At 36.1% G+C, this 27,384-nt stretch overlaps 2 protein-coding genes and 1 long non-coding RNA gene across 3 annotated transcripts in view; 1 reads left to right on the forward strand and 2 right to left on the reverse strand.

Annotated features, from left to right (window-relative positions):
* On the reverse strand, positions 1 to 13,598 carry C2H3orf38 (chromosome 2 C3orf38 homolog). The gene is made up of 3 exons (XM_059392134.1): positions 13,129 to 13,598; positions 9,723 to 9,961; positions 1 to 7,799 (listed from the first exon to the last, which is right to left on the reverse strand). Exons 1-3 carry the CDS (start codon positions 13,253 to 13,255, stop codon positions 7,125 to 7,127), a joined length of 1,041 nt encoding a protein of 346 aa, XP_059248117.1. The 5' UTR covers positions 13,256 to 13,598; the 3' UTR covers positions 1 to 7,124.
* Positions 13,543 to 27,372, forward strand: LOC132012297 (uncharacterized). The gene is made up of 4 exons (XR_009402579.1): positions 13,543 to 13,629; positions 14,775 to 14,885; positions 21,257 to 21,338; positions 26,181 to 27,372. It is a non-coding gene; the product is annotated as an uncharacterized LOC132012297 (long non-coding RNA).
* Positions 17,543 to 27,384, reverse strand: part of ZNF654 (zinc finger protein 654) — an 80,529-nt gene continuing 70,687 nt past the window's right edge. The window contains exons 8-9 of the mRNA XM_059392133.1: positions 21,287 to 23,633; positions 17,543 to 20,699 (exon numbers count right to left, since the gene is read on the reverse strand). Of these exons, the coding sequence (XP_059248116.1) occupies positions 20,692 to 20,699; positions 21,287 to 23,633 (2,355 nt within the window). The 3' untranslated portion in view covers positions 17,543 to 20,691. The remainder of the gene's footprint in view (positions 20,700 to 21,286; positions 23,634 to 27,384) is intronic.

Consider the following 27,384-nt stretch of genomic DNA (forward strand, 5'->3'; position numbering starts at 1 on the left):
TAACTTCAAAATAGTTCAGAAATCATGTTTATTTTTACATATGAAGAAAATGAGAATTAGAGTTTAAATTCTTTCACAATAAGGTAGTAGCAGTAGTCAGACTAGAAATAAAGTGCAAGAAAAAAATCAGGCTTTGTAGTTTAAAAATTAAATCATCACTCCACCCATGCCCCCCCATCCCACACAAAACAAAAAACAACAGGAAAAAAATACCCATAACAAAAGTATGTGAACTTCAGAACATTACTTAACTTTTGCGGCTTCAATTTCTTCATCTTTCACAAAAGCATAATAAAACTTTATTACTTCTAATTACCAAATTATTGTTGATTGTATTAGAGCTAACATTTCATTATTCAGGAAGATAACTTTGGCTTTATTCATTAAACAGATATTTATTGAGGACCTAGTACATATGCTAGGCATTGTCTTTAGCAGACAGGTAAAGGGCTAGGAATATAAAAGGCTCTGAAAAAATATCATTTGTTCCCTTATTTATAGCTTTAATAAATATCAACTTGAATACTTAGTCTTCACAAGGTAATGAACAAAAATGAAAGACAAACAGCTATAGCCTCAGCTCTCAGTTTAAAATCTAGTGGGGGAGATTAACAAGTTAGTAAATTAATATTTAAAATGCTAGGACCGAAATAAACAGGAACTCTTATAAATATTAAAAACGGGGTCTACGTACAGAAGAGAGAAAACATTTAAGACAAACCCTAAAAGATAAAAATTAAGCAGCCATGCAAAAAGCTAGGAAAATTTTAGACAGATAACAGACACAAAAAACCTCAAGAGAAAAAAATGTTTCACTTAAAGACATTTCTATTTTTAAACCATTTCAATTATAGCCCTTTTAATTTTATATTATCAGACTATCTGCAACAACAAAAAAATTAACTTTCACTATTTTATATACAGACCTACTTTGACTTACAATGGGTTACATCCCAATAAACCCAACAGAAGTTGAAAATATCATTAGGTTGATAATGTATTTAATAGGTTAGGACCTACTGAACACCTGATCTTTGCCTAGCCTACCTTAAATGTGTTCAGAACACTTAAATTAATCTACAGTAGGACAAAATCATCTAATACAAAACTTATTTTATGATAAATAAGGTGCTAAATATCTCCTGTAACTTACTGAATACTGTAAAGAAATTGAAAAACAGAATGACTGTATGGATACAAAATTATTTTAAGTGTACTGGCTGGTCACCCTTGTGACTGCATGGCTGACTGGGACATGGTGCAACCTGCTGCTGCCCAGCACTGACAGAGAGTGTTGTACCCCTCCTCTAGCCTGGGAAAAGGCCAAAATTCAAAGTACAGTTTCTACTGGGGTGTCTGGCTGGATAGGTCAGAGCATGTGACTCCTGATCTTAGGGTCATGAGTCCAAGCCCCACATGGGGTGTAGAGATTACTTAAATAAAACAACAACAACAACAAAGTATGATTCCTACTGAATGCATTTCAATTTCACACCTTTGTAACACTGAAAAATCCTAAATTGAACCACTATAAATCAAGGGCTGTCTATACTTTCCAATAAAAGCAGGGGCTAAGTAAGCACGGGGTAAATACTAAGATTACTTAATAGCAAATGTTGGCTGGACCAAACAATGCATGAAAATGAGGGAAATCAAACATAGATGGTGACGAAAACCAGATTATAAAATCTGGATTTTATTTTTTTAAGATTTTATTTATTTATTTGACAGAGAGAAATCATGAGTAGGCAGAGAGGCAGACCGAGAGAGTGAGGAGGAAGCAGGCTCCCTGCCAAGCAGAAAACCCGATGCAGGACTCGATCCCAGGACCCTGAGATCATGACCAGAGCTGAAGGCAGAGGCTCAACCCACTGAGCCACCCAGGCACCCTAAAATCTGGATTTTATTTTGGAGGTAATGCAATACACACTGAAAGTTCTGAGCATGGAAGAAATGGAAGCTATACTTTAAGGAAATTTTAATGTTATAAATATGTAAAAAACATTAAAGCAAAGACATAATTAAGTCAATGTTTAGGTAAAGAAATTCTAATTATAGTAGCAGCTGAAATAAAAAGCAATACTGTAGATACACTGCATCCAGACATGGCAAGAAATTAAATGTGTGGAACAGACTATTTCTCACACTGAAAGTACAATTGTACTTTCAGTGTACAAAGTAGATTGTGATGACACACTAAGTTCAAGAAATTGCATGTAAATTTTTACATATATTTCTATATATCCCAATTATCTCTATTCCTTTTTATAATATCATACATGAGCATTCTATATCTTTTCAAGTGGTTTTAAATTACCAAGCAATTTAAGAAGTATAATTCCAAGCATATGGCATGCACTAACACTCCTAGACTGTACTTAGATAAACAATAGAGACTAAAGGCACCTATGCTTTGGAAATCAGAGCTAGCAAATGACCTTTGATACTGAAGACAGAAGAATTCATCAAAAACTGATGGGTAAAATAGCTGAAAGGGGTTAAGAATACACTTACCAGGATGAGCACTGAGTAATATATAGAACTGTCAAACCACTATATAGGACCTCTGAAACTATCATAACACTGTATGTTAATTAACTCCAACTTAAAAAAATCTTTTAGAAAAGAGTCACCAGTTCTAGTAATTTACCATCAATTTAGGGAGGCAATAGTAAGTTACATGTAACAATCTGAGAACAATTAAATAAATGCTAACCATCAGTATTTTAAGAGATGGGAAATATTAACACAAGCTTGTGAAACTAAATGCTTCAAGAAAAAAGGCTTTCCTAAATAGTTACTGATTTTAACTTTTCTTCAGAAAACGGATTAAGTAACACAGCTGGCACTGTGCAGCAGAGAAGCCTTCAATTCTTAAATTCATTAATTCAAACATAACTAAATTTCATTCTTGAAATTTAGGGTGTCTAAAAACTGAAGATGAAAACTGCTAACCAAAGAAACCTCAGTAAATGACTATGAAGGGAAATACTGGGCAGTACTAGCAATAGAAATTAGGAGGTATCAAATTTGAGGTCGGTCAGTGATTAACATTTCATGAGTAACACATTTCTGGAGTCTATGATTTAATATTTTAGAGTGCATTCTATCTCATAGTAAATAATACTCCACTATAATATTAATGTTTTACTGAAGGACTACTGGAAAAGTTTCAAACTAGAAAAAAATAAAAAGTTAAAAAGATTTAGTGCACTCTCATACAGTTCTGAAATTATTTTCCTTCCAACTCTAAATAGGCTGTCAAAATATCTTATATTCTGCATTGATACAATCAACATAGCATAGGTAGGGCCACACAGCTATCTAAAATTTCAATTAAGTGTTCTTCTTTCCTGACCCATACAAAAAAGATATAACCACACCCTAAATTTAAAAAAAAAAGGGGGGGGGGCCTAAAGCAGTTCTCATCTTAAGACATGTAAACTAGGAAACTGAAACTTAACATAGAAAATTTAGGTAAATAACCTATTGAGTATTATCTTGTGCTTGATTCAGTGACTTAAATTGTAGATGCTCCATTAATATATAACAAATAAACCTGAAGAGAACCCAGATGCAGAAAAGTCCTATTTTCCCAGCACTTGGATTTGTACTATCTGCATTCAAACTTGAGTATATACAAACGTTATAAAGAGCATGGGTGAGGGGAGGTGAGAAGGAATGTTGTGAGGCCACATACACAAACCTTCAGAGGAAATGATCCTATGTTTAAAATCCTTCAAAATTAGCAGTATACATTACTAAAGAACATCTCAGGATAAAGTTTTTGTAAAGATCTAGAGAAATCTTTTTTTAAGATTTTACTTATTAACTGAGAGAGTAAGGGAGCAAGCAGGAGCAGGAGAGGGGCAGAGGGAAAGGGAGAGACAGGACAAAATCCACTGGTAGGGCTAGTTCCCAGGACGTTCCCACAGTCCTGAGATCGTGGCCTGGGCAGAAGGCAGACACTTAAACGACTGAGCCACCCTACGAATTTTTTTCATACTTTTTCTCTTCAGATTTTTCTGTCACACTTTCTCTAGCGCATGTTATTGTTCATAAATTTATCTTGCCAAAATAAAATGAATTCTGAACATTTTTGTTTCGCTTAGCTATTTCAGTAGGTTTTATCTTAGCATGTCTTGAAAAACAAAATCCACAAATTAACAACTATCATAAACTAATATATTTCCCAGAGATTATCCTTTCATTCATAAGATTGAATCCTCTAGCTTATGGGCTCCAGCAAGGGCACAAAATTTTCTTAAAAATAATTTTAATATTGAGTAGTAGTTTGGAGGAAATGTTAACTATTATGGCAGGATTTTAACATGAGAAGTATAAGGATGCTTGTAGGAGGCACAGATGTGCTTTAGAGAAGCCCATAAACTCAGTGAAATAATGCAAAAATTGTAATACTAAATGCAAACACTTTTTCTGGGGAGAAAGAACACAGCTCTCATTTTTCAAAAAATCCATGATCACTCCCCACAGCCCAAATTAAGAACCAGTGAAGAAAAGGGCATCTAAATTTGTGAATACAGATACTAATAAAAAATATCAGAGCATGTTTTTATGTTTTTTATTTATATATTTTTATTGTATTTTATTCTGTTTATCATTTACTTGGCCATAAGAGACATTTTGTTGAAACACAAAACTGCTGACTTTTAAAATTAAGCCACTATTCTTTAAACCCTTTTCTGATGCTATTATAATTTCTTACGGCAGTGGGTACTTAGCCTTCCTTGAGCTTAAGAATACTATCTTTGTGAAAACATAGGAATGAAGTTTTCCTGTGTTGGCCATTTGCAAGTGATTTCATAAAACAGAGATGGCTTTTTTCCTATTATTTGGTATTTAGTTAATAAGACTCATGAAATTTGTTTTTGGCATTCTAGATACTGAGATATCCCAATGTAACTATTACTTTAAGAATTTTTTATTTTAACAAGAACAGATACTTCATGTATGCCCTATTAGGCTACTGCAAATCAGTCTATAGTAAATAAAGCCCAGCTGCCCCCCTGGTTTGACCATTCAATCACTGTGAATTGTATAGTGTTGTACTCTCTACTACGTGACTCCCAACAACTCTCAAAATATCAGTTGAGGGTGAAATGAAGCTAAAGGGGCCTAAAGCTGGGGTCTCTGCCATTCTTTAATACACAAAAAACAAAGGGATGGTAGAAAAGCAGAGTTCAATCTGCAGTGTGCTTCTGGACCTTCTCAAAGGCTTGAACAAGCTTTAAACTTCATGAATAAATTTCAATTCCTCCAGGTATTCTTCCTCTGAGCATAAAAATATATACTTCTCCTATAATTTATAGCCTTTCAGTTTATCCCATTCTCACCCGTGGGCTTTTTAAATTTAGTAAATTTTAAAAGAAGTTTCTATCTGTTGGCTTGGAGCCTAAAAGTTTCTGTGTATCCACATATGAAATTCAAACGGATGAAATGATCAAACAAACCAACCCATCACTGATAAGAACCAAAGACAAAGTCTAGATGCAGTAAATGCATCTAGATACAATGTATATACAGTATGTAAATTATACAGTATGTAAATTTCTTTTTCTCATTCTTTCATCCAGTTAAACATTAGGTCCTACCTTGTTGTCCAGCTGTGGGGATTCACAGAAAGTAAAACATAGTTCCAATTCTCGAGAGGTTCTATCAGTAAGATTTCAAATTTCTAATGTTGATTAAAAGAACATGCAAAGATTGCAGCCTTACTTGAGCATTACACGAATTCAAAAAGTCCATACTGAAGATAGCTAGAGGCAACTTCTGCCCATCCTGAGCATCTATCTGTAGTAGTATTTCTGCAGTACTTGTCATTAATACCACAAAGAATACAGATGGGAAGAGTTTTTAATTTTATCCTTTACTGATATTTATTGAGTACATGTTATAATGATACTTAAAGATGAAAATGATAATCTGGTTTTAAATCTAAACAATACACTATTCTTAGAGCAGACAGTAGGAATTTCCCTCCTTTATTAAGTTCTTATTTTAGGATGTATCAATTTGTACTCCTCGTAAAAGGTATGGCATTAAAAAACCAAAAATGATGAGTTTTTTCCCCCTGCTTCCAAAATTCTTGTTATCTTAGATGATCACAAGAAGAGTTAAAGGTAAAATAACATGTATAACACATCATCACAATTCCCTGCTGAATTTTTTCTATAGGGCATTTTTGTAAATTAAAATTACTAAGTCCCAGATCAGCAAGTAGTTGCCAAGTGATGAAGAATTTAAACCCTAAAGCAACTTAACCTTTTAAGTCAAACCTAGTAGAACAATTTAGAGGTGAAAAATCCTAATAATTTTTATTTATGATGTAGGAGTATATCCATATCTGTATATAGATATGCCCACATTATAAATTTGTGTGTGTGTTTATTTTGGGTGGGGGGTGGTTTTGGTCACCTCTTCTGAGATCAATCAAGAGGCAAATAGTAATTCATTTAAGTTAGAACTGGGCATACCTTTTAAAAAATTTCAATGGTATGTTTCCTTTATATGATATTACAATAAATGTTCTTTAAAAATGTTAGCTGAAGCCTTAGATAAGAATTAGGTCTGTTTAGAGAATAGCATTTATCATTGCCCAAAAGAGTTCAGAAAATGTTGCAGATTTTAAGATATTTAGCTTGGTCTACTAATAGATAACTGAAAAATGTTCCTCAAATTTTAAAAAGGCAAAGTGTATTTTTCTCCACCTGCTAAATTATTGGACTTTTTGCGTGAGAATGTCACTCAAGTTTTCTAAAATGAAAACTTTGAGTTTACATTAAACCTTTCCCACATGAAAGTACAAATATTAGCAGAATATTCACTAAGTAAAATGAAAGTATTACCTGGTTTCTAAGGCACACCGTTAGTTATACTATCTAAAAGGGATTTATTTGATGAACTGCATTAGCTCTTTGACAATTTGCTGCAACTCAGGTAGAAAGAGTCAAGTATTCACATAGTATGTCAGTCTGTTATCAAGACAGATATTTCAACTAAAATGTCAATCCTCACACCTGAAATCACTTAGACATTACTGATGGGGTATTTAGAGGTGTTTTTGTATAGAGAGTTTTTGAGACTGACATACAATGTTCAGTGCTTTAGAGGGTTGGGTAAAAATTAACTTCTCTTTTGTTCAACAATGCCTCATCTCCACTGCATAAAGCTTGGTCTCCAGTTCCACTATCCAATGTCTGCCTTACATTAAGTTGTACTTCGTTTGTACTACATAAACTAATTACATTATAAAAGGCCTCTAAATCACTAGGTTCAAATGTAATAGCTGGTTTCATTGATGTCCCAGGAGCAAGAGAACCCTCTCCAATAATTCTCAAGTTGATAAATTTGATTTTCCATGTATTTTCCACAAAAGGGCAGCGTATGAGTCCAAAAATTTGTTCAAAAATTCCCAAACAAGTGTTCCCTCGGTGGACAGTCCCAGCAACTCCAACCATAACCAGACCATGGGGAGAAGAAGCACATTTCAGTCCATGGGAATCTAGGTTGGGACTGAGAAAAAGATATTCTTCTTTCACTAGTGACAGCAGACGAAGGCTCACAATTTCTGCTCCAAAGTAGTCTATCACGTTTTGTTCAGAGGTCTTGTAATAAAACCTAAGCTTGACATCGTGCCAGAAGTGCTGTGGCCCCCATTCATCTTGAGGTGGACCCAGAAAAGGATTCTGAGAATTAAGAAGTTCAAAGAACCACTGACAAAATTCTTCTCCTAATCGACGAAAATCAACTTTTTCAGCTTTTTTATCTTCTTTTTCCTGCTGATTAAGATAAATAAAATATAAAATATAACCAAGGTCAGTTCTCATATCATATCTTTTTTCTTTTTTTTTTTTAAAGATTTTATTTATTTATTTGACAGACAGAGATCACAAGTAGGCAGAGAGGCAGGTGGAGAGAGAGGAGGAAGCAGGCTCTCTGCTGAGCAGAGAGCCCGATGCGGGACTCGATCCCAGGACCCTGAGATCATGACCTGAGCCGAAGGCAGCGGCTTAACCCACTGAGCCACCCAGGTGCCCTCATATCATATCTTTTTTCTATCTAGTCTCTTTTAGAGCTAAGTTGTCATATGTTGAGTATAGCAGAAGCTAAATGAACTACAGGTGAACTCATCGAACCCATCATGCACAGTAAACTGTTTTTCCCAAAAGGGGAAAAATCATTTTAGAATTTACCAGCTTAAACATCTGAAAATTCAGCTAAGAAATTAAGGTTCAACAAAGCCTCTCAAAAAATCAGCATGAAGAGTCAACAATAATTTACATTAAGTATCTTCTCTTGATTGTGGCAGTGATTTCAAAGTCTGTCAAAACCTTCAAATTGTATGCTTTAAATCGATACAGTTTGTTGATTTGTTGAATATAAACTATACTAAAATAAGTTGGTAACAAATAAGCATTTTTTACTATCTTTAAACAGAGTTCTAATACAACTGAAATACATTACTTTTTATTATTGGGATTAATTTTATACTGTTATTTCTCTTTGTTACAAGTAATGTTATTGCAAAAATATACCTGATAAGCTTGATTTTCTTATCTATGTGAGTAGATGAGAATATTTCAGAGCACAGTACTTCATTTTGATGGTAAGAAATCTTTTACTGACAGAGCACCCATGACTGAATATGTTTGGCTCTGTGCTTGGCACTTATGGACTATTTCCTTTTATCTTCACAAGCTTAATTACACAGATACTATCATTATTATGCCTGCTTTATAGATAAAGTTAAAAAGACTCAGGAAAGTCAAGTTACTTGCTCAAATTCACACCTAGCACAATGCAGACTCTATTTGAAGTCACATCTGTATGATTTCAGAGTAAACATTCTCTTTAGCATACTAAGAAAGCTCTTAGAAGGTCCTTTCCTAAGGAGAAAGCAAATGCCTCTTACTGTAAAACCTTGCTAATTCAAAGTATGTAGTTTAAAATTTGCAGATTCATGGAAGAGGCTTCTGGAGTGGGTGGCAAATTTCTATTTCCTGGCCAGCACGGTCATTACAAATGTTTCTGCTTTATGGACATTTATTAATCTATATATTTGATTTGGAAAGGGGGTTGTCTTTTTGTGCTTTGTTTAAAAAAATAAAGTTTGCAAATTACCTAGAGTTCATACAATCAACATTTAAATATTCTCACAGCATCTAAAATGTCCAGTGGATACAAAGAAATAGGAACAGACAATGTCAGCTGGAGGAAATTATTACAAGAGAATTTTTTCTAACTTAAAAAAAAAAATCAAATGTTAAAAATTATTTAAGTTTCTCTCATGGAATTTTTACAATTTAATACTAAGTTAGTCTTCAAAATGAGAAAGAGCTAACACCAGCATTCTTTTTTAAGCAGACAAGAATATTACAGAGAACATGAAGCTAACTTAAAATTAAATTGATCCTGCAGTCTATCCATTCTCTTTACAAATCCAATAGTACTCGTTTGATGAAGTGATAAAACATTTTTTCCCTCAAAAATCAATATAGCATTTTATATACATTATTAAATGTCAGAGATATTTTCTTTCTTTTAGGTGCTTTACTGGTCTTTCTTTAGAATGCAAAGGATATGGAGTGAAGCTAAATTATAAAAGCGAAAATATTATTAACCATGTCCCCACAGATCTAGGATTATCTAAAGAGTTTAGACAGAACTAAAATTTAAGGTATAACTATAATATCTATTTTTACCTGTTGAAACAGTCTAATGTCCTCTGTCTTAACTGGCTCTGGTGTCTCCTTCAATTTCAGATGTGACTGCTTTTGCCAATAATCCTTTGCATGCTGAATAAGATTGTGCTTTTCAGTAGCTGGAGGTACAATAACCCCCTGCGTTGCCAAGTACTTAAATATGACTTCTCGGTGGACTTTCTTACGCCTCAAAAGTTCTTCTACATTTTGACTGTACACTAATATTGCACGAATGGCATCTAGAAGGAAATTATAAAGATTAGTAGAAAATCGCAAGTCATCTGTTAATCTGTTCAGGGTGAGCAGAAACCGTATCAAATAGTATTTACAAATTCTTGTCATGGTATTACTCCTTTTGTACAAGATGGTAATTTTTTAAAAACCAGGAAGTGGGCTATCAGATTTTGGGTTTAAAAAAATTTTTCTTTATGATTTAAACTTCCCAACCTATACTTACCTCTTAATTTCACTTCTCTTAAGACAGTAGAAGTTTTACATTTTTTTTTAAACAATGACATGTTTTAAGAAAAAAAATTGAGCCAGAGAAAAAATTCTTTTCTAAGAAGGCCAATGGACCAAATTCATTTATAACCCCTAACATCAGTAAAATTACAGTATTTTAGATCTGCAAGGATTTTTAAACTTCTTATTCTATAGACAATAAAAGTTGAGGATATAAAAGGTATCAACAATCATGCTTCTAAGAAGTGGCAGAACTAAAACTTGTATTCTTTTTTAATTAAAAAATGTTTTATTAAACAACAGATCAAAGATTTTTTTTTAACATGAAGAATACAGAATAGCAAAAAAATGAACTCCCATGTACACACCACATAGCTTAAGACATAAGATGTTACTAGTATCTTTGAGGCCTTCATTTTAACCCTCCCTACTTAACACTATTTTTTTCTCTACTCATCCACCTTAGAGGTAGCTGCTATCCTAAATGCTGTTTATTCCCTTGTTTTTCTTTTTGTTGTTCAGCATAACTGTGAACTTCTAAACAGTACAGTTTGGTAGTTTTGGAACACTCTATAAATCCAATCCATAAATATATGTATATAGATGGTCTTTCACACTCAGCTTTTCACTTAATGTTGTTTCTGACATAAATCTGTAGATATATGTAGCTCTAATTTTTTAATTAATTCATTTTACTATACTACAGTAAATTATATGATTACATCACAAGGCATCTATCCTTCTGGTTAAAATTTCTTTTTTCAAGATTTTTATTTATTTATTTGACAGAGAGAGAGAGAGAAGGAGAGCGAGCTCATCTGTGCACCCACAAGCAGGGCAGCTTCAGGCAGACGGAGAGGGAGAAGCAGGCTCCCCATCAAGCAGGAGTCTGATGCCGGGCTTGACCCCAGGACTTCAGGATCATGACCTGAGCAGAAGGCAGATGCCCATCTGACTGAGACACCCAGACACCCTCGGTCATAGATTTTTACTGGGTATGTTCAATTACAAACACCATCACTTTGAACATTTTCATAAATGTCTCCCAGGGCACAGAGAGGCAGGCAGCACAAGTATCATCTGAGAACTTGCTAGAAACGCTGAATTTCTGGGCTCACTTCAAAACTACTGAATCAGGGACGCCTGGGTGGCTCAGTCAGTTAAGCATCTGCCATTATCCCTGATGGAGTCCTGCATTGGGCTCCTTGCTTGGCTGGGAGCCTGCTTCTCCCTCTGCCTCTCTTTTCTCTTCTTTCTGACAAATAAATAAAAATCTTAAAACAACAGAACTATTGAATCAGAATCTGCATTTCTCACAAGAATCTGGAGGGACTGATTCACAAGCACATTCAAGCTTGAGAAGCTCAGGTGCAGAATATGAACCCCGAAGTAAGCAAATAATTCCATTTAGGAGATGATGTCAAACCTGTTTACCCAAGTTCTAATTTACACTCCTTCAAAGATTGTCAAAGAGCTGCTTTGCATTATCACCACGCTTAGTTTTTTGCCAATCTGGTAGAAAGGGAAAACACTTTTGGTTTTGGTTTTCATTTCATTGCTTTTCAAAGAGATTATCTTTCCATATATATATGGAAAGATTTATATATCTTTCCATAATAAATAAATAGTTACCTTTTTATATTCTTATAGAGGATTATTTTCTTCCTCTTTGAGAATTATCTCTCCAAATCATTTAACATTTCTGTACTGGGAAGTTTCTTTTCATTTGCTTTGAGATCCACCATCAATTAAATGCAACATTTTTATCTATTATACTTTTAAACTCAAACTCAAGGACTGTTAGGTGGTGATTGTGCGAAATACATAAAAGCTTAAGAACTCTATTAAGTCTAAAACTATGTGCATTCTAAATTCCTAGGAATTTCTTCTTTTAATGTCTGAGGAAACATTAAATTTGAAGTTTCAAATGATTTTCTTAAATGGCAAAAACGTAAATTCAATTTAAAAGGAGAGAAATAGACTATGCTTTCGTAGTTATTTAAGTCACACTAACATAGAAGTCTGGAGTTTCCCCATTTTAAAGTAAAATTCAGCAAATTTAAAGTAAGACTGTGCAGATGATATGCCAAGTGAAATAAACACAGACGCTTCTTGATTATATTTTTATATGAAGTAGCTATAACCAGGCTAAATATTAATAACCCTTTAAATCTACTCTACCGAAATGTTTATTTGGCTCTGAAAGTAACGTATTCCTCCTACACAAAATCGTCTCAGAAAAAAAACTGGATCCAAAGAGACATGGAATCAAACTATCTACTGTCATCTCTGTCGTTGTTTTTTGTGGTGTTGTTGGTTTTTTTTTTTTTTTTTAGAGGCAAGCAGAGATAGGAAGGGAAGCAGGCTCCCTGCTGTGCAGAGAGCCTGATGAGGGGCTCGATCCCACGACCCTGGGATCAAGACCTAAGCCGAAGGCAGAGGCTTTAACCCACTGAGCCACCCAGGCGCCCCACGGTAGTTGTTTTATCTACGAGGCTTCAAAGCGTTTATGATATCCTCCTCGGGGCTTGAAGAGAAACACCTGAGCAGCAGCTGACTCCTCGGCTCAGACGAAACTGAAAATGAAAAACACCCTGGCTTCCCGGAAATTCTGAAATCACTATTCACATACTCTAAATTGTCGAAAAAATAAGCATTTGCCCCCACATCCACATTCCAGATAAAACCTGGAAGCCGCGCCGCTGCCAGCGTCCCCACCGCCCCGAGGACGTGACGCTTCAGTGCCGCCTGAAGGTGGTTTCCATGCCGCGGAGGAGCGGCCCTCTTGAGAGTTTGTCCGTCTCGAGAGTTCCGCCCCAGCACCGCCGGGCGCCTTAGCGGGGCGACCTCTTGCACCTCCTCTACCCCCACGTCCTGGTAACCTGGGGCCCGAGTGAGGCCTTGGGAGAAAAGTCCGCCCTTGCAGAGAAAAGTCAACACTTACCTTGGCGGTCCGCAGGCTGCACTAGGCGGTTGGTGATGGTGTCGCACAGGGCCATGATATCATCGTTGTCTAGTAGGCCGAGCAGGTTACGACAGCCCTCCGTCTCCGGAGCGCTGAGCCCCGACATCTCGACCCCCAAAAGGGGGGTGGGGGGAAGAGGACGCCCCACTAACGTCGTCCCGCTGGCCCACCAAGCCGGCGCCTAGGCAACATACACCGGAAGTGCCTTTCCTGTTGTTCGCCGCCCAAGGGCCTCGGGTATTCCAAACCCCTGGGCGGAAGTGATTGCCAACAAGGTCAATCAGGAAACGCGGTGCTCCGGCTTGTCGTTCCGGGCTGGACAGGACGGAGGGGAATCCAACCGATCTCAGTTTTGGAAAGTACTGCGTTTGCAACGAGAACAGCGATCTCCCACAAGGGACCTGGTTCCGGAAAGTGAACCCCCGAACCCTCGAGAGTCCGGCCTCCCACAACGCGCCTGGGAGGGCTGCGCAGATGCAGGTGCGAGGAGAGCGGGTGGCGGTCGCTGCGCACGGCGAGCTCCCGTGATGCCGCGGGGCCGGCCAATGGAGGCGCCTGTTCCCCGCCCGTGGGCCTGACCCCCGGGAGCGCTTGAACGTCCTCTGCGGCCAGTTCGAACTTGGGTGCACCTGTAGTTTGGTATTCTTAAATTACGTAGTACAGTGTTCAAATAATTTGGTTTTGCTTAGCATTAGACTATGAAAAGTTTTTTAAAAAAAAGTCACCTATACCCTGCCTTCTTAATTTCATTTTTTTTTTTTAAGATTTTATTTATTTGACAGAGAGAGGTCACAAGCAGGCAGAGGCGGGCAGAGAGAGAGGGAAGCAGGTTCCCCGCTGAGCAGAGAGCCCGATGCGGGGCTCGATCCCAGGACCCTGGGATCATGTCCTGAGCCAAAGGCAGAGGCTTAACCCACTGAGCCACCCAGGCGCCCCTTGCTTTCATTTCTTAATTTAGGATCGGCTGTTGCTTGCATTCGAGTTGGCGGGCTAGGTTTTAGACGATGTTTTATCGTGAGCAATTCAGGGTTGGGGACTCCGGAAGCCCAAATACCAGGGTTTAACTCTGCCATTCACTAACAGTGGTCGTGGACATGCCTCTTAGCCTTTTTGTCCCTCAGTTTCCAATCTCAAAATGGACTTGGTAGAGTTAGCTACCTCATAGGGTTATGGAGAGGGGATGGCGGTGCGGGTCATAGTGCCTGGCACCTGGAAAAACTCGGTGCATGTTAGCTGCTACTGTTAGTGTGGCAGCAACTCGTATTCACCAATGGAAAAGTCATGCTCTGCTCGACCGAGATCGATGAAGGAATCAGACTTAAACACGTCACTTGCCTCCAGCCTCTTCCACATTTTCGACATGTTTCAGATTTGCTAACATTTAATTAGGGTATTGCCATTTTCTAGTTAAAATGTACATATCTTCAGATACAGGTGAGCAAATTTAACTTTTTAAAAAATACTACAGCTAAATATGAGCTATAAAATAAACTGTAAATGTAGCGTAGGCATTCAAAGCATGGTTATTACTAATTTGCCAGTGGATGTTATTTGGGGTATCATTTGCTCAACAGATTAAAATCCTGCATTTTCCATGAAGTATTAATGAGTACCTACTATGCTAGGTATTGAAGATTCAGAGAAATGACATAGAACTTCCTTTCAAGAACGTTTTGAGAGTGCTGCAAGTACAGAGATGGCAAGTGCTCATCACGCTGGTGTGGACTATGTGGAAGGTATACCCAACCTTTCTTTCATTCATTCTTTCATTTACAAAGGTGGGGGGAGTATTTATTGAGCACCTATTTGCCAGACATTGCTGTGTTGGGAACAAATAAGTTTCTTTGGAGCTGTCAGTCTAGTGAGAGGACACAGACAATAAACATATAAGAAACTATATACTGTGCCAGGAAAGGCTATGAAGAAAAATAAATCAGAAGCAGGGGGATGGAGTCGATGTTGCTATTTTTACACAGACTGTCAAGAAAAGACTTCTCCTCTAAGTAATATTGGAAGAAAGACCTGATGAAAGTGAGTGAAGCACAGAAGAGTGTTGTAGGAACAAACAACAGTAGAGGTTCCAAGGAAGCAGCAGAGTGCTTGACATGCAGGAAGGAGACCAGAGCAGCCTGCTCGAGGCGGCGGCAGTGAGGTTAGTGTTGCCGTCAAGATTGATCTAGAGCAGGGTTTCTCAGGGGAGGTACTATTAACATTTTGGGCAGGATAATTCCTTGTTTGGGGGCTATATGTATTGCAGGATGTTTGACAGCATCCCTTGCCTCTACCCACTAGATGCCAATAGCACCTAGCACCTCTTCCGTAAAGCTAGCAAATTAAGTGAAATAACTGGGTTTAAAAAAACATTGCACATCTAAGCCCTTGCAGGCCATTGTGAAGACTTTCGCTTTTTTACCTCCTGTCTTCATTTTCTATTATTCTCTTGGTCTCTTACTCCAGACTAGCCACAATGGGCCCCTTGCTATTTGTTCCTTAAACTTGCCTCTTGCTTTTATTTACTTGAGAGAGAGCAAGCAAGAGAGAGATCATGGGGCTGAGGGAAGGGCAGAGGGAGAGGGAGAAGCAGACTCCTCTTTGAGCAGGGAGCCCAAGAACTGGAGGCTCCACCCCAGGACCCTAGGATCATACCCTGAGCTAAAGGCAGACACTTAACTGTGAACCATCCAGGCGCCTCCTCCAACCCAAGTTAGCATTTCTAACAAGTTCTTGGGTGATGTTTATTTTGCTGCTCTGGGGACCACACTTTAACAATCACTGCTAATAGAAGAAAATGAAACATCAGCCACCTAAGACTTCATCCTTTGTCTCTGAAATCACTGATCCTTGGGCAAGTCTGACACTCTCTGTTTGGATGTATTAGAGCCAGCCACTCATGCTCTGTATTTGCAGGAAAAACTGCATGGCAGAATGAAAACTTCATGGCATTATGGTTTTAGGAGGACACATCTGATTTTTTTTTTTTTCTTTTTCAAGATTTTTTTTTTTTTTTTGACAGGGAGAGATCACAAGTAGGGCGGAGGACCGGGGGGGGGGGGGGGAGCAGGCTCCCCGCTGAGCAGAGAGCCTGATGTGGGGCTCTATCCCAGGACCCTGGGATCATGACCTGAGCCGAAAGCAGAGGCCTTTACCCACTGAGCCCCCCAGGTGCCCCCACATCTGATTTTTCAATCCCACCTCTCCTGTGTTACTTCAGTCAAGTTACTTGTTTTTGACCCTTGGTTTTAAAACACAGTGTTCGTGTCTTTTAACAACTAGGGGTAGCATAAATAAATTAGCTATTATGTAATAACTTAGTAAAACAGGAGACATTTCTTCTCCAGTGTGTAGCACTCATAAATAAGGCATTAAGCTCTCCCACTTTAATTCCATGTAGTATTGGATTGCTGCTCCATTTGACATCTTCATATAGAGCCAAAACTTCTGACCTTTTATTAGTTGATTCTTGAAACTGGTATGGAATTTATATTAAGCTCTGAAAAGCAACCTCGTTTATCTTGGAAGCATACATAGTAGTATTCGATTACTTTCCAGAATTCCTCATATCTCAGAAAAGAAAAATAAAAAGTCTAGATTAATGCCAATACCTTTATCTAAATACCTCAATACATATGATAGTCTAAAATCGTATGACCAAAAGCATAGACTGAGAATTTCAGATCTCAGCTCTAGAATGCTTCAGTAACTTTTGCAGTGTTTTTCAAAGCATGTTTGCAATACGTGCAAATCACTGGACTAGCACCATCCTTTCATTTGCATTGCTATCATCCTATCAAACAAATCCTATCCAGTCTTTTTCTACTTAAGCCCTCATTTTTTTCTAGTTTCAAGTTATAGCAAAGGTTGTAGGGGGTTTCCCTGTTTCTCAACCAAAAAAATAGGAGCCCTCAATGCCCAAGATCTCACTTTAAAGTACAGATTAATTGGTTTACACATTTTCCCACTGAAATGTTTTTAGAAAGTCATTTTCATCAATATTCACTCCTTGTTTCAAAATGACTTCTCTGTTTTGAGTTCCACCAGATGCACTTCATTTTTGATTTACCAACACAGATAAATCCGTGCACTATCTTTCACTTAGAGAGTTCTGATATTTATGTACCTACTAAGTTTGCAGAGGGTACCCAAAAACGTTAATAACCAGCATTGTCAACTTTTAATTCCTGCATGTGGACATTAGTTAAAATAATGTCTAAAATGTTTTATGTAAGCTTCTTGATGTTTCTATTTTAAAAATGTTTTTGAAAATCATCTGAGTATGGTAGTATGAACTGAAATAATTTATTCTTATGGGACATAATAGAAATTTTCTTATTTACTGCATACCTTAAGCCTAATTTCTTTTGAAGCAGTATGCTACATAAAACTGAACACTTCATTACCAACAAGGACAATGTTTTATTGAACAAGTCTATGTACAGTACAAAAAATTTCTTGAAATGAGACGCTATTGTTGTATTATTGCAGTTCAATGGCTCAGTTTTAATTTGTACTCTTATAAAATGCAAAGTAAAATAATTTAATGTTCAACAAGGAAGCACAAATTTCCTTTCTTGCTGAATCTGTAATATCTTTCACATATTAACAATTCCAAAATGCATATGCAGCATTTAGGCATTCTGAAAAGGTGTTTTTACAGTACCAAATAAATTAAAAGATAAACACTATCATCCCTTTTAGGTTTTTTCATCCATACAACAGTTTAAACCAAACATGAAAGGAGTACGGCTGAACCTTCAAGTGTGATTTAAAAAGAATCACAAGTTCAGTGTTTTAAGTTACCTACTCATTATATAATCGATGGTTTTAAAAAATGAATATGGCTAAAGCCCAAAGTACCAGTGTCCTTGTCCACGAAGATCCCGCTTTTCTGTAATATCTGAGCAGCAAAAATTCAGATTTGCTTTTTTGTTGACCTTACTGAAACAGCAGAAGTTTATAGTTAATGATTTGAAGGAAATTTTTATTAAAAAAAATAAGGATTGAAACTTGGTCCATGTAAGATAAGCATATCCTCAAAACAGAAGGAATAGAAAGTAAAAGAGAAGAATCTGAGGAATAAGAAAGCTTTTCTTCTGAATCCCAAATTAGAACTGTTGGAAGTTTATGCACCCCACAAAAGCAAAATGATTTAAGTTTATGCTTTATAAGACATAAATAATGAAATGTACACATACTTTCAATAGCAATTATTTGAGTATATAAAGAGATTTAGAACAGCTTGGCCAAATAGATTTTTGTAAAACATTCCTTGATTTAATTATGTATAAACCGATTTGATCTAAGTGTTTCAGAAACAGTTTTCCCTTAGCAACACCAAAGTAGAACTAAATACTCAAAGAAAAGATTAACAAGTGGAATATGTTTAAAATATCTTGGTATGAACTCCAGAATGAATGAAACTAATTTGCAGCATGGATTTGTCAACAGATACAACTTATAAAAAATTAAAAAGTTAAAAAATGTGATAAAATATTAAGTTGTAAATTTTAAACTTCTGGAAAATGTACAAAGCAGAAATTATATTTCAAAAAAACTTCATGGTCCAAATGAACTAGTTTCCAAACAGACTCTTTATTACATGATGAATTTTATACTGAACTGGAATAAAACTCAAGTATTGCATTTTCAGGATCAGGAAGTACAGAAAGTGTTTTGTTTTGTTTTGTTTTGTTTTTTTCCTCCTCCTTTGAACTGACCCTAAAGGATTAAAAAATCTGATTGAGTTGTATTTACTTATCTGTTGTTTAAATGTAAATTCCACAGCCCAATGTAGGCTACACAAACAGAACAAAAACCTTAATTTGATTGAAATGGACTCGTGACTATCAATTGCATAGTAGTGAATGAATAAATAATAAAATTGGGCTTTTTTTTTTTTGAGATCTTTCACGACCTGGAAATTCCAATTTAATAAAGTCGGGATGCTGTGTTGGAAAAAATATCCCCTTCCTTAGTGACTTCATTCAAGAAGTTTAATATCCAAAAATTTGTAATAGTAGAATCCAATAAGATTATATGCTTTGAACAAAAATATAGGAGTTGGAAAAACTGGAATATGTTGTTGACCATGGTGCATTAGTAGCTCCATTTTTTAAGAATCTGCCTTTGCATTTTTATTCATTTTATCCCTGCTATAGATTAACACACTAACAGGTAAAAGAAGGGTCTTTTTAAGCTTCATCTTCTAGAGAATGTACAAGTGGAACACATCTGAGTGGGTATTTTAAAAAACGTTTTGTGTTTTAACAATTCATTGCCTAGTAAGTTAAAATCTTCCTTAGGAAAATTACTGGTCATCAAGGAAAATAAAAGCATTAATATATCTTAACTGTGTTCCTGCTGTGCAAATTTTTGTGTAAATATTTCCTTTTATATGTAAAAATTACTATTCGGACCAAATTCATCACTAATAAATTAAGAAAGCATGAGTAGTATGGCTTATTTTAGAATTAACTCTCCTAACTGAATAAAACCAATGAATTCTTGACCTGATTTTAGCTGACATATTTTTTTTTTACAGCCAGTTATTTTGATAGGACTGTACTTAGATAACTCACATTAATGTCTAAAAGGACCTTACTATGAATCATCAAGCAATGTCCTAGTAACACTACTCTATATACAAATAGAAATATCCCAGTGTGCTTATACCATTATTCACATTGAGTTATTTGCAATTCAGTGTTTTCCTTCAATTAGATAGCCTTTATGGTCTTAGATTCCTCCCAGCTCTCCCCAAAGTTACTGATGGTACTTTTTCTATTTAACTGACAGTGCTGCCTTTAAAAACAATTCACTGGTATTACAAAAATGGAAAGTGGAAGGTTCTATTAAGAGTTTATTAGCAAAGTGTTTTGTTTCTTTTGTTTTTTTTTTTTAAATTTTCAATGCTGGCATAACATTCATTGAACTCTGTTCTGTCTGATCAACCAACTTGGAAATAAGTAACAATCTTCCATGGATAGCATGGCGGTGAATCAAGTTTTATTTTCATGTATCATTTTCTAAATTATAATAAACCAAATAGCAAGAGTTCTTTAAACCATGTTTGAAAAGGGAGGACATAATCTGATTATGTATGACAAGAAAACAAATCTCATTTGTAGAATACTTTTAAGTTGTTTATTGTAAACCAACCCCTCCCCCCTTCTTTTTTAATAATGGATTAACTTTTCCCTTTCTGTAAGGCCATAGCTGGTATTTCTTTCTGACTAGTTGCCTGAACACGTTTCTCATATAAGTGAAACCGAACATGCTGCAATAATAGTCATCAACTTTTTTAAAAAATGTGGTTTTCTGGATAACTGGTACTTTGGGAGTTTTGTAATAACCCTTTTGGAGTCTAAACCAGCACATCTCCTCTCTGAGTTCATTCTAGAAAATGTGCTTTTGTCTTTATCTTTAGTAATCCAAGACCGCTTGAAAATTAAGGCCATCAGGAAAATAGCAAAATGATGATGCAATTTCTTGCAGTGCTTTTTTCACACTACTGCTTGATCGACAGATCTTTCTGAAACATTTTTATCAGGCACCTGTAAAACAGAACATGTCTGTTAATTCAAATTTTATAGTTTAACTGGAATTCTAAGTCAGATTTCTCTTTATGCTCTTATTCAAAAAATACTGATATTAGTAGAAAGGCAAGATCTTGTTTTGCTCAGTTTTGTCTTTCAATTATTTTCTGGTTCTTTTTCACATATGTTTCTGTAAAGCAGCTCAACTTCACTTGGTTTATATTCTGGCATGCAAATGAAAAGATGTCCATCACAATTACTCTGTTTCTAAAACTTTTATCACATGAAACTAGGATTGAAGAAGTGCCTTAGACACAGTGAATGCGTATGATCAAGAAGTATGAAAAACTGTGTTCAAGTTCTGACATCCACAAGTTCATAGACTATACCTATGCAAATTACTTAACTTGTGAAATGTCAGTTGCCTGATCTATAAAACAGATTAGTAACATCACCTAACAAGCGTCTGTATGAATTAAAAGAAATAATGTATGGGGTGGTGCTTTATCATCTGTGCAATACAAATGTTAACTTCTTAACCTCATAAAGATCTATGGCATTTTCTATTTCTACAGATAGATCTATTGAGAAGATAGAAGACTTACTTTCATCATCTGAATCAAATCCAAAGAGTGTCTGACATTTCTTTTGTGCAAGGTGAGCCTCAAGTGCTTCTGCATTACAGTAGGTGGTCAGGCATTTGCCACATCTTAATCTTTTCACGGATTTTTTACAAACATTATCTTGATCAGAACAGGCATCTACTCTATCAGTCAGAAATTTTCTGCGTTTTGGCATACTAAGGTACCGTTCATCAAGGTAACTGGGAGGCAGTGGTCTGACATACGGCTTTGTTAAAATTAAGCCATATGAAGTGTGTTCACTCGTCAGATTTGGTTTGGAAGGTGCCTGAGATACTGGCGGGGTACTATGTTCCTGTGGTACGACACTGGGTAAAATGGAACCGTTTTCTGTCCTGATTCTATTTGTATCCATTTTCAAAGCAGGAACTGACGAAACTAAAGGTGTCTGCTCTATTCCACTGTGTCCATTGACTAAATCACTAATACTACAATTATTTTCAGAATTTGGCTCTCTGTCAGGCATCTTTTGGTCTGTCAAGCTTATATCAGAAACAGTGTCATCAGAATGTTCATTTCCATTCTGAACTAAACCATCTGTTTTCTTTTCCATACTTTCTGTACATGTCTTTGGTTCTGTGGAATCTTTCCTTGATTTGCTAGTAGAAACTGGCAGACTAACAGTTTGTTTCTCATTACTAGATGAGTCTTTTTCCTGATGATTAGGATTTGAGTCTGTAAGAACATCCCAAAGAACTGTTTCACTTGGTTGTGCAGATGATTCTGGTGTTTTACTTAAATAGTGCTGAGCCTCATGTTCATATAGGAGAGGAAGATCTTCAAAAAGCTCATGGCATTCTGGAAAACTACACTGAGCTTGAAATATCCTATGACTTTTTGTGTGCTGAGCAAGCTGGACCGGCAACTTAAACGACTCATTGCAATTAAAATGCAAACAAAAATACACATTTGGATAGCTGTGTCGATTAAGGTGATCGATAAAATGTTGAGAATCTTCAAATTGCCTCTGACAGAATTTGCATTTCCCTTTGCTCCACTTCATTACTGTTTGCCGCACATTTAAATCCGTTGGATGTACAGTCCTTGCGTGTTTATTTAGAAAGCCAATTCTTTTAAATATCCTGACACAACCAAGAGCAGGGCACTTAAAGTTTCCTTCTTGATCTGTAGCATATATGTCTTTTGGATGGCACACAGTTCCATTGATTTTATGGAGTACTGAAGTTTCTTGATTCAGGTCATAATCGTCATCTTCATAATCACCTTCTTCATCTTCTTCCTCCTCATAGTCATCCTCACATACAGGCAAAGGCTCTGAAACGTTATTTAAAGAAGTCTCAGGACTTCCATTCTCAATCATGTTTTCAATAACCTCTTCCGAGACACTTACGGGAATTTCAATGAACTCAGCCACATGTGCAGGAATGACTTCTTTGTTTCCATCACTGGAAGCAGTAATTGTCTCTATTTCCAAATCTTTACTACCAGAATTCCCATTTTCAAATGAAATGAAAGTATCTGAACAATTTACTTCTTCCAAAGCAGGGATTTCCTGATCCTCTTGTTGGGCTGCAGCAATTTGCTGTCTTTGTATTTTTTTAACATGATTCTTTAAATGCTTCTGCATAAGTCCTCTGTTTCTAAATTTCCTACCACATATTACACAAGAAAAACTGCCCTTTTTCTGATGAGCCTGGGCATGTCTTACAATGTGACCACCTAGAAATTCTTTGTTACATAACATACACCGATGCCTTGGGACATTGTGATCTACTTTGGAAACATTAAGAGCCATAAGATTTTTCTTCGTATTAATGTGACCCTTAGGTTGCACTCTAGGTATATCATCAGGATCAAGCTCTCCAGTGCTCTGGTCTGTAAGAAAATCCAGCCCTTCATCTAAACCTTGCTGTTCCACTGCCTTCTTTAGATTACCTATGGAGTTTTCCAGTGTACTTTCATTTAGAAATCTAACTGCTGATTTATCACTCAATAATGCTACACAGTTTTTCTTAATCATTACAAAGTTCCAGAATTCGGGATCAAAAAACAATCCCTTTTTCAAAATTGGAAGCAATTCAAAACGAACACGATTTTGAACACTACTTGTGCCTTCATTATATTCCTCATCTGGACGTTTGTAAAGCTCTTCAACAGTATGATAAGCTTCCAAGGAGCGCTCAAGAAAAAATATTGAGAGTGCACAAATCCTGAGGATCTCCAAATCATTTGGCAAAAAATGTGCAATTGTTTTATAAATTAAACATTTAGTTTTGGGATCATCATGAAGATCTAGTTGTAGAGCACAACCGCATATTTCCACACAGATCTGTAGGCCATCTTCTTCAACCTAGAAAAGGAAAAATATTACTAAGTACCTTTGTAAAAAAAAAAGCTATTATACTTTTATCCTTTTAAAATACAACTCTCTAGGACATCTGGGTGGCTCAGTCCATTAAGTGTCTGCCTTCAGCTCAGGTTACTCCTTTTGAAGGTCCTGGGAAGAGTCCCACATTGGGCTCCTTGCTCAGCAGGTAGCCTGCTTCTCCCTCTGCCAGCAGCTCCCCCTGCTTGTGCTCTCTCTCTCTCTGACAAATAAATACATAAAATCTTTTAAAAAAATAAAATAAAATACAACTCTGAGGGACGCCTGGGTGGCTCAGTTGGTTAAGCAGCTGCCTTCGGCTCAGGTCATGATCCCAGCGTCCTGGGATCGAGTCCCACATCGGGCTCCTTGCTCAGCAGGGAGCCTGCTTCTCCCTCTGCCTGTGCTCGCTCTCTCCCCCTCTCTCTGATAAATAAATAAAATCTTTAAAAAAAAAATACAACTCTGAAATGAAAACTGAATAAACACTGTATTACAAATGTGCAATTTTTAATATTTAAGTAAAATCTTTCTTTTTAAACTTGAGAATAATCTGAAAGAGCATTTTAGCTTCCAATTTATTTAATTTTCAAATTTGACAATTCTTACTAACCATTATACAAAATGCCTCATAACAGATCCAGCCCCATTTATTTTAGGTACCCATCTCATATTTTGAGGCAGAAGGCTGAATTAAATGTATTTAAACCATTTATCAATTTTAACTTTGTCAATGTTAAAAAGAACTATATTTTTTAAATAACTGCTTACAGAAACTTGTAAGTCTGCATTAAAAATATTACTTATTACGGGGCGCCTGGGTGGCTCAGTGGTTTGGGCTGCTGCCTTCGGCTCGGGTCATGATCTCAGGGTCCTGGGATCGAGCCCCACATCGGGCTCCCTGCTCCGCAGGAAGCCTGCTTCCCTCTCTCTCTCTGCCTGCCTCTCTGCCTACTTGTGATCTCTGTCTGTCAAATAAATAAATAAAATCTTTAAAAAAATAAATAAATAAAAAATAAAAATATTACTTATTAAATATTATTATTTATCCACATAAGAGGAAAAGCATGGCCCACATGAACAGGGCAATTACAATCTTTAAAAATCTAATAAAAATCAGAATAATGAACCTACTTGAAAATGATCTGAAAATTATTCAAGCTTTGAAACTTGTACTGATGACTCAAAGATAACTACACTTGAATTTATTGCCAACTCAAATGATAAATAGATTTGGAATGACATAAATACTTCTGTGAATAGAAAAAGACAATAATAGTATGACTTTTAAAAGTGTGTGTGTGAACTGCCTGCATTTGGTATAATATAGATGACAGGGAGGAACACTACCCTGCCACCAGCCTCATGTCTTCATCGTCCCTTACGTGCTGTCTAACCCTACTTAATTACTTCAGTTCTATAAACAGACCTTAATTTTGCACATCATAATCCCACTTTATCTAGCTAGTAAATTCCTATCTATTTCCTGTTCATTCTTTGAGAATCAGTTTTACTCTTGAAAGTTTTTCTCCCCATTCATTCTGGCCCCACAGAGTTAAACATACCCTAGTCTTTCCACTAAGAGTATTATTTATAAAAAGCAAATACTTATTTATAAAAAGCACATACATAATTGTTTTGCAACTGTGTATACCCCTACCCCGACTTTGAATTCTTAAACCACAGGAATAGTATCTCATTTTTTTTTATATTCTCCTATCATTAGCATAGAAGCTGGCTTATAGTGACCTCTGAATAAAGTATGCAAATGTAAATGGGATCAGATCTGTTATACTGACTTTGGCTTCCTCCTATAAATCCATCATTTCACCTTGGAATCCTCTTCTGAATTCAGATTTCTTATTTCTGATTATCTGTTACAATCAGATATTTCCATCTAGATTTTCCAGATATAGGGAATTCTGGTCTGCTTCAAAACAAAACTCCTTATCTTCTAAGTTCTATCTATATCTTCTGTCTTAACTCATGAATTATCATGTACCCAGTTGCCCAAGTCTAAAATTTTAAGATCACAAACAACAACAGACTACTTCCTTACCTGAAATCCTTCAACAATTCCAGTATATTTATAGAGTTAAAGTTCTCATTTTCAGTGCAACATGCAAGCCCCTTAAGGATTTCTACCAACCACTCGCCACTCCACACCTTCCTCCAGTCTGAGTAGCCTCATCTCCCACACAGCTCCCCACATTAATGCTGATGGAGAGTTGTGAGAAAAACAAGTAATACAAAGAAGCAAAAATGCTCTGTAAACTACAAAATCCTCTACATGTTAGTATTACCCTTCTCTATCATTCAAAACCCAACTTAAAGGATCTTCCTCTGTGAAGCCTTTTCAGATATGCCATCTGTAATGTCTCATTCTTCTGAACTCACACGTCATTGTTTGTGACTCTTTACGCAGTACTGGAGCACACAAATGATTTATTCCATGAGTAGAGATGTTTTTAGTATAGCTAAGTACATTTCAATATTTATTTCATCTTTGAATTTTTCCTCTTATATTCTCAGGTTGACTAGACATGAAAAAAAGAAAACTTTATGGTAACTATGAACTTCACCTATGTTATGAACTTTTTATAACAATCTTACAACTTGTGGTGCAAATCAGAATCCTATGTAAAAATTACGTATGATACTTGTTTTTTTTTTTTTTTAAGTTTTACAGGTGATTCTGGTGCACTTCAAATGTTGAAAAGGATTCTATAGCATACTTTTGTTTTCCCCTTTTTGAGGGGGATAGAGGTTAACTTTGACAATGCATTTGAATGACATTCTACTATTTAATAATGAAGCTATGAATCTAGTTAGTAAATAGGAAATGTATAAAACTTTGAATACAATGCTGCTAACTTTATATCAGAGGGATATAATCACTACATGGTCATACACCTAATGAGTGACATGATAATGTGATAAATGCATAATTAGATTAAAAAATTTTAAATATATTATTTAATGGGTGCCTCTTATATATTTAAAAGTAACCCACACAGAGATTCAGCTAAATGGAGCTACCTAAAGTGTATGGTAGCTTTATCTTTCTCATCTTTGTATTCAAAGTTCTGTTAATATTTGAGGGGAAAAAGTTAAAAGATCTGCAGGATCCCATTTCATGTTTATGTAAGAATCTTATGTACAACTGTACCCACTTTTAAGTGAACCATGAAGAACTTACTTCAGGATTATTTTTAAAAACAGGTAATGGATTTCACAATTACTTTAAACAAATACTCTGAAAATGTGTCAGGTTTCAGAAATGCCTCAAAATTCACTGTTCCTTTTTATCTGAACACCAAACTTAAAACTATGAACTGTATTTTTCTGTGAAAGTGAGCAGGTATTACCTATGGTTATACAAAATTCATTTGCAAATAAGAGTTTGCAAACAGGACTTAGAATAGTTTTAAAAGTGATAAACTTATTTAAGAAAAGAGGGAACAGCTTCTTATGGAAGCAGCTGTTCCCATATTAAATTTTAAGTAACACCAAACTGGCAGTTTTTCTGTCTTTTTTTCAGTTATTTTTACTTATGTATACCCTTAGTACCATGTTGGAAGTTTGAGGTTGGGGGAAAGGAAAGACCTAATACATGGAGAATGTAGCCTTAAAATCCTCCTTCCCTTCAAATAAATTTTATCATAAAAGATTCAAGATTTGGTGAACCGTCATTTAAAATTCATTTAAAATTAAGGGATAAATATATCCTATTTAC

This window comes from Mustela nigripes, chromosome 2 (assembly GCF_022355385.1).
Source record: "Mustela nigripes isolate SB6536 chromosome 2, MUSNIG.SB6536, whole genome shotgun sequence".
Classification (NCBI taxonomy): domain Eukaryota; kingdom Metazoa; phylum Chordata; class Mammalia; order Carnivora; family Mustelidae; genus Mustela; species Mustela nigripes.

Bases quoted from the DNA above. Each gene is read 5' to 3' on its own strand.
- C2H3orf38 (XM_059392134.1), bottom strand. From the start codon at position 13,255: ATGTCGGGGCTCAGCGCTCCGGAGACGGAGGGCTGTCGTAACCTGCTC. The intron at 9,962-13,128 runs GTAAGTGTTGAC...ATTTCCTTCTAG, and splicing joins GCAGCCTGCGGACCGCCAAG to ATGCCATTCGTGCAATATTA. The intron at 7,800-9,722 runs GTAAAAATAGAT...TATCTTAATCAG, and splicing joins ACATTAGACTGTTTCAACAG to CAGGAAAAAGAAGATAAAAA.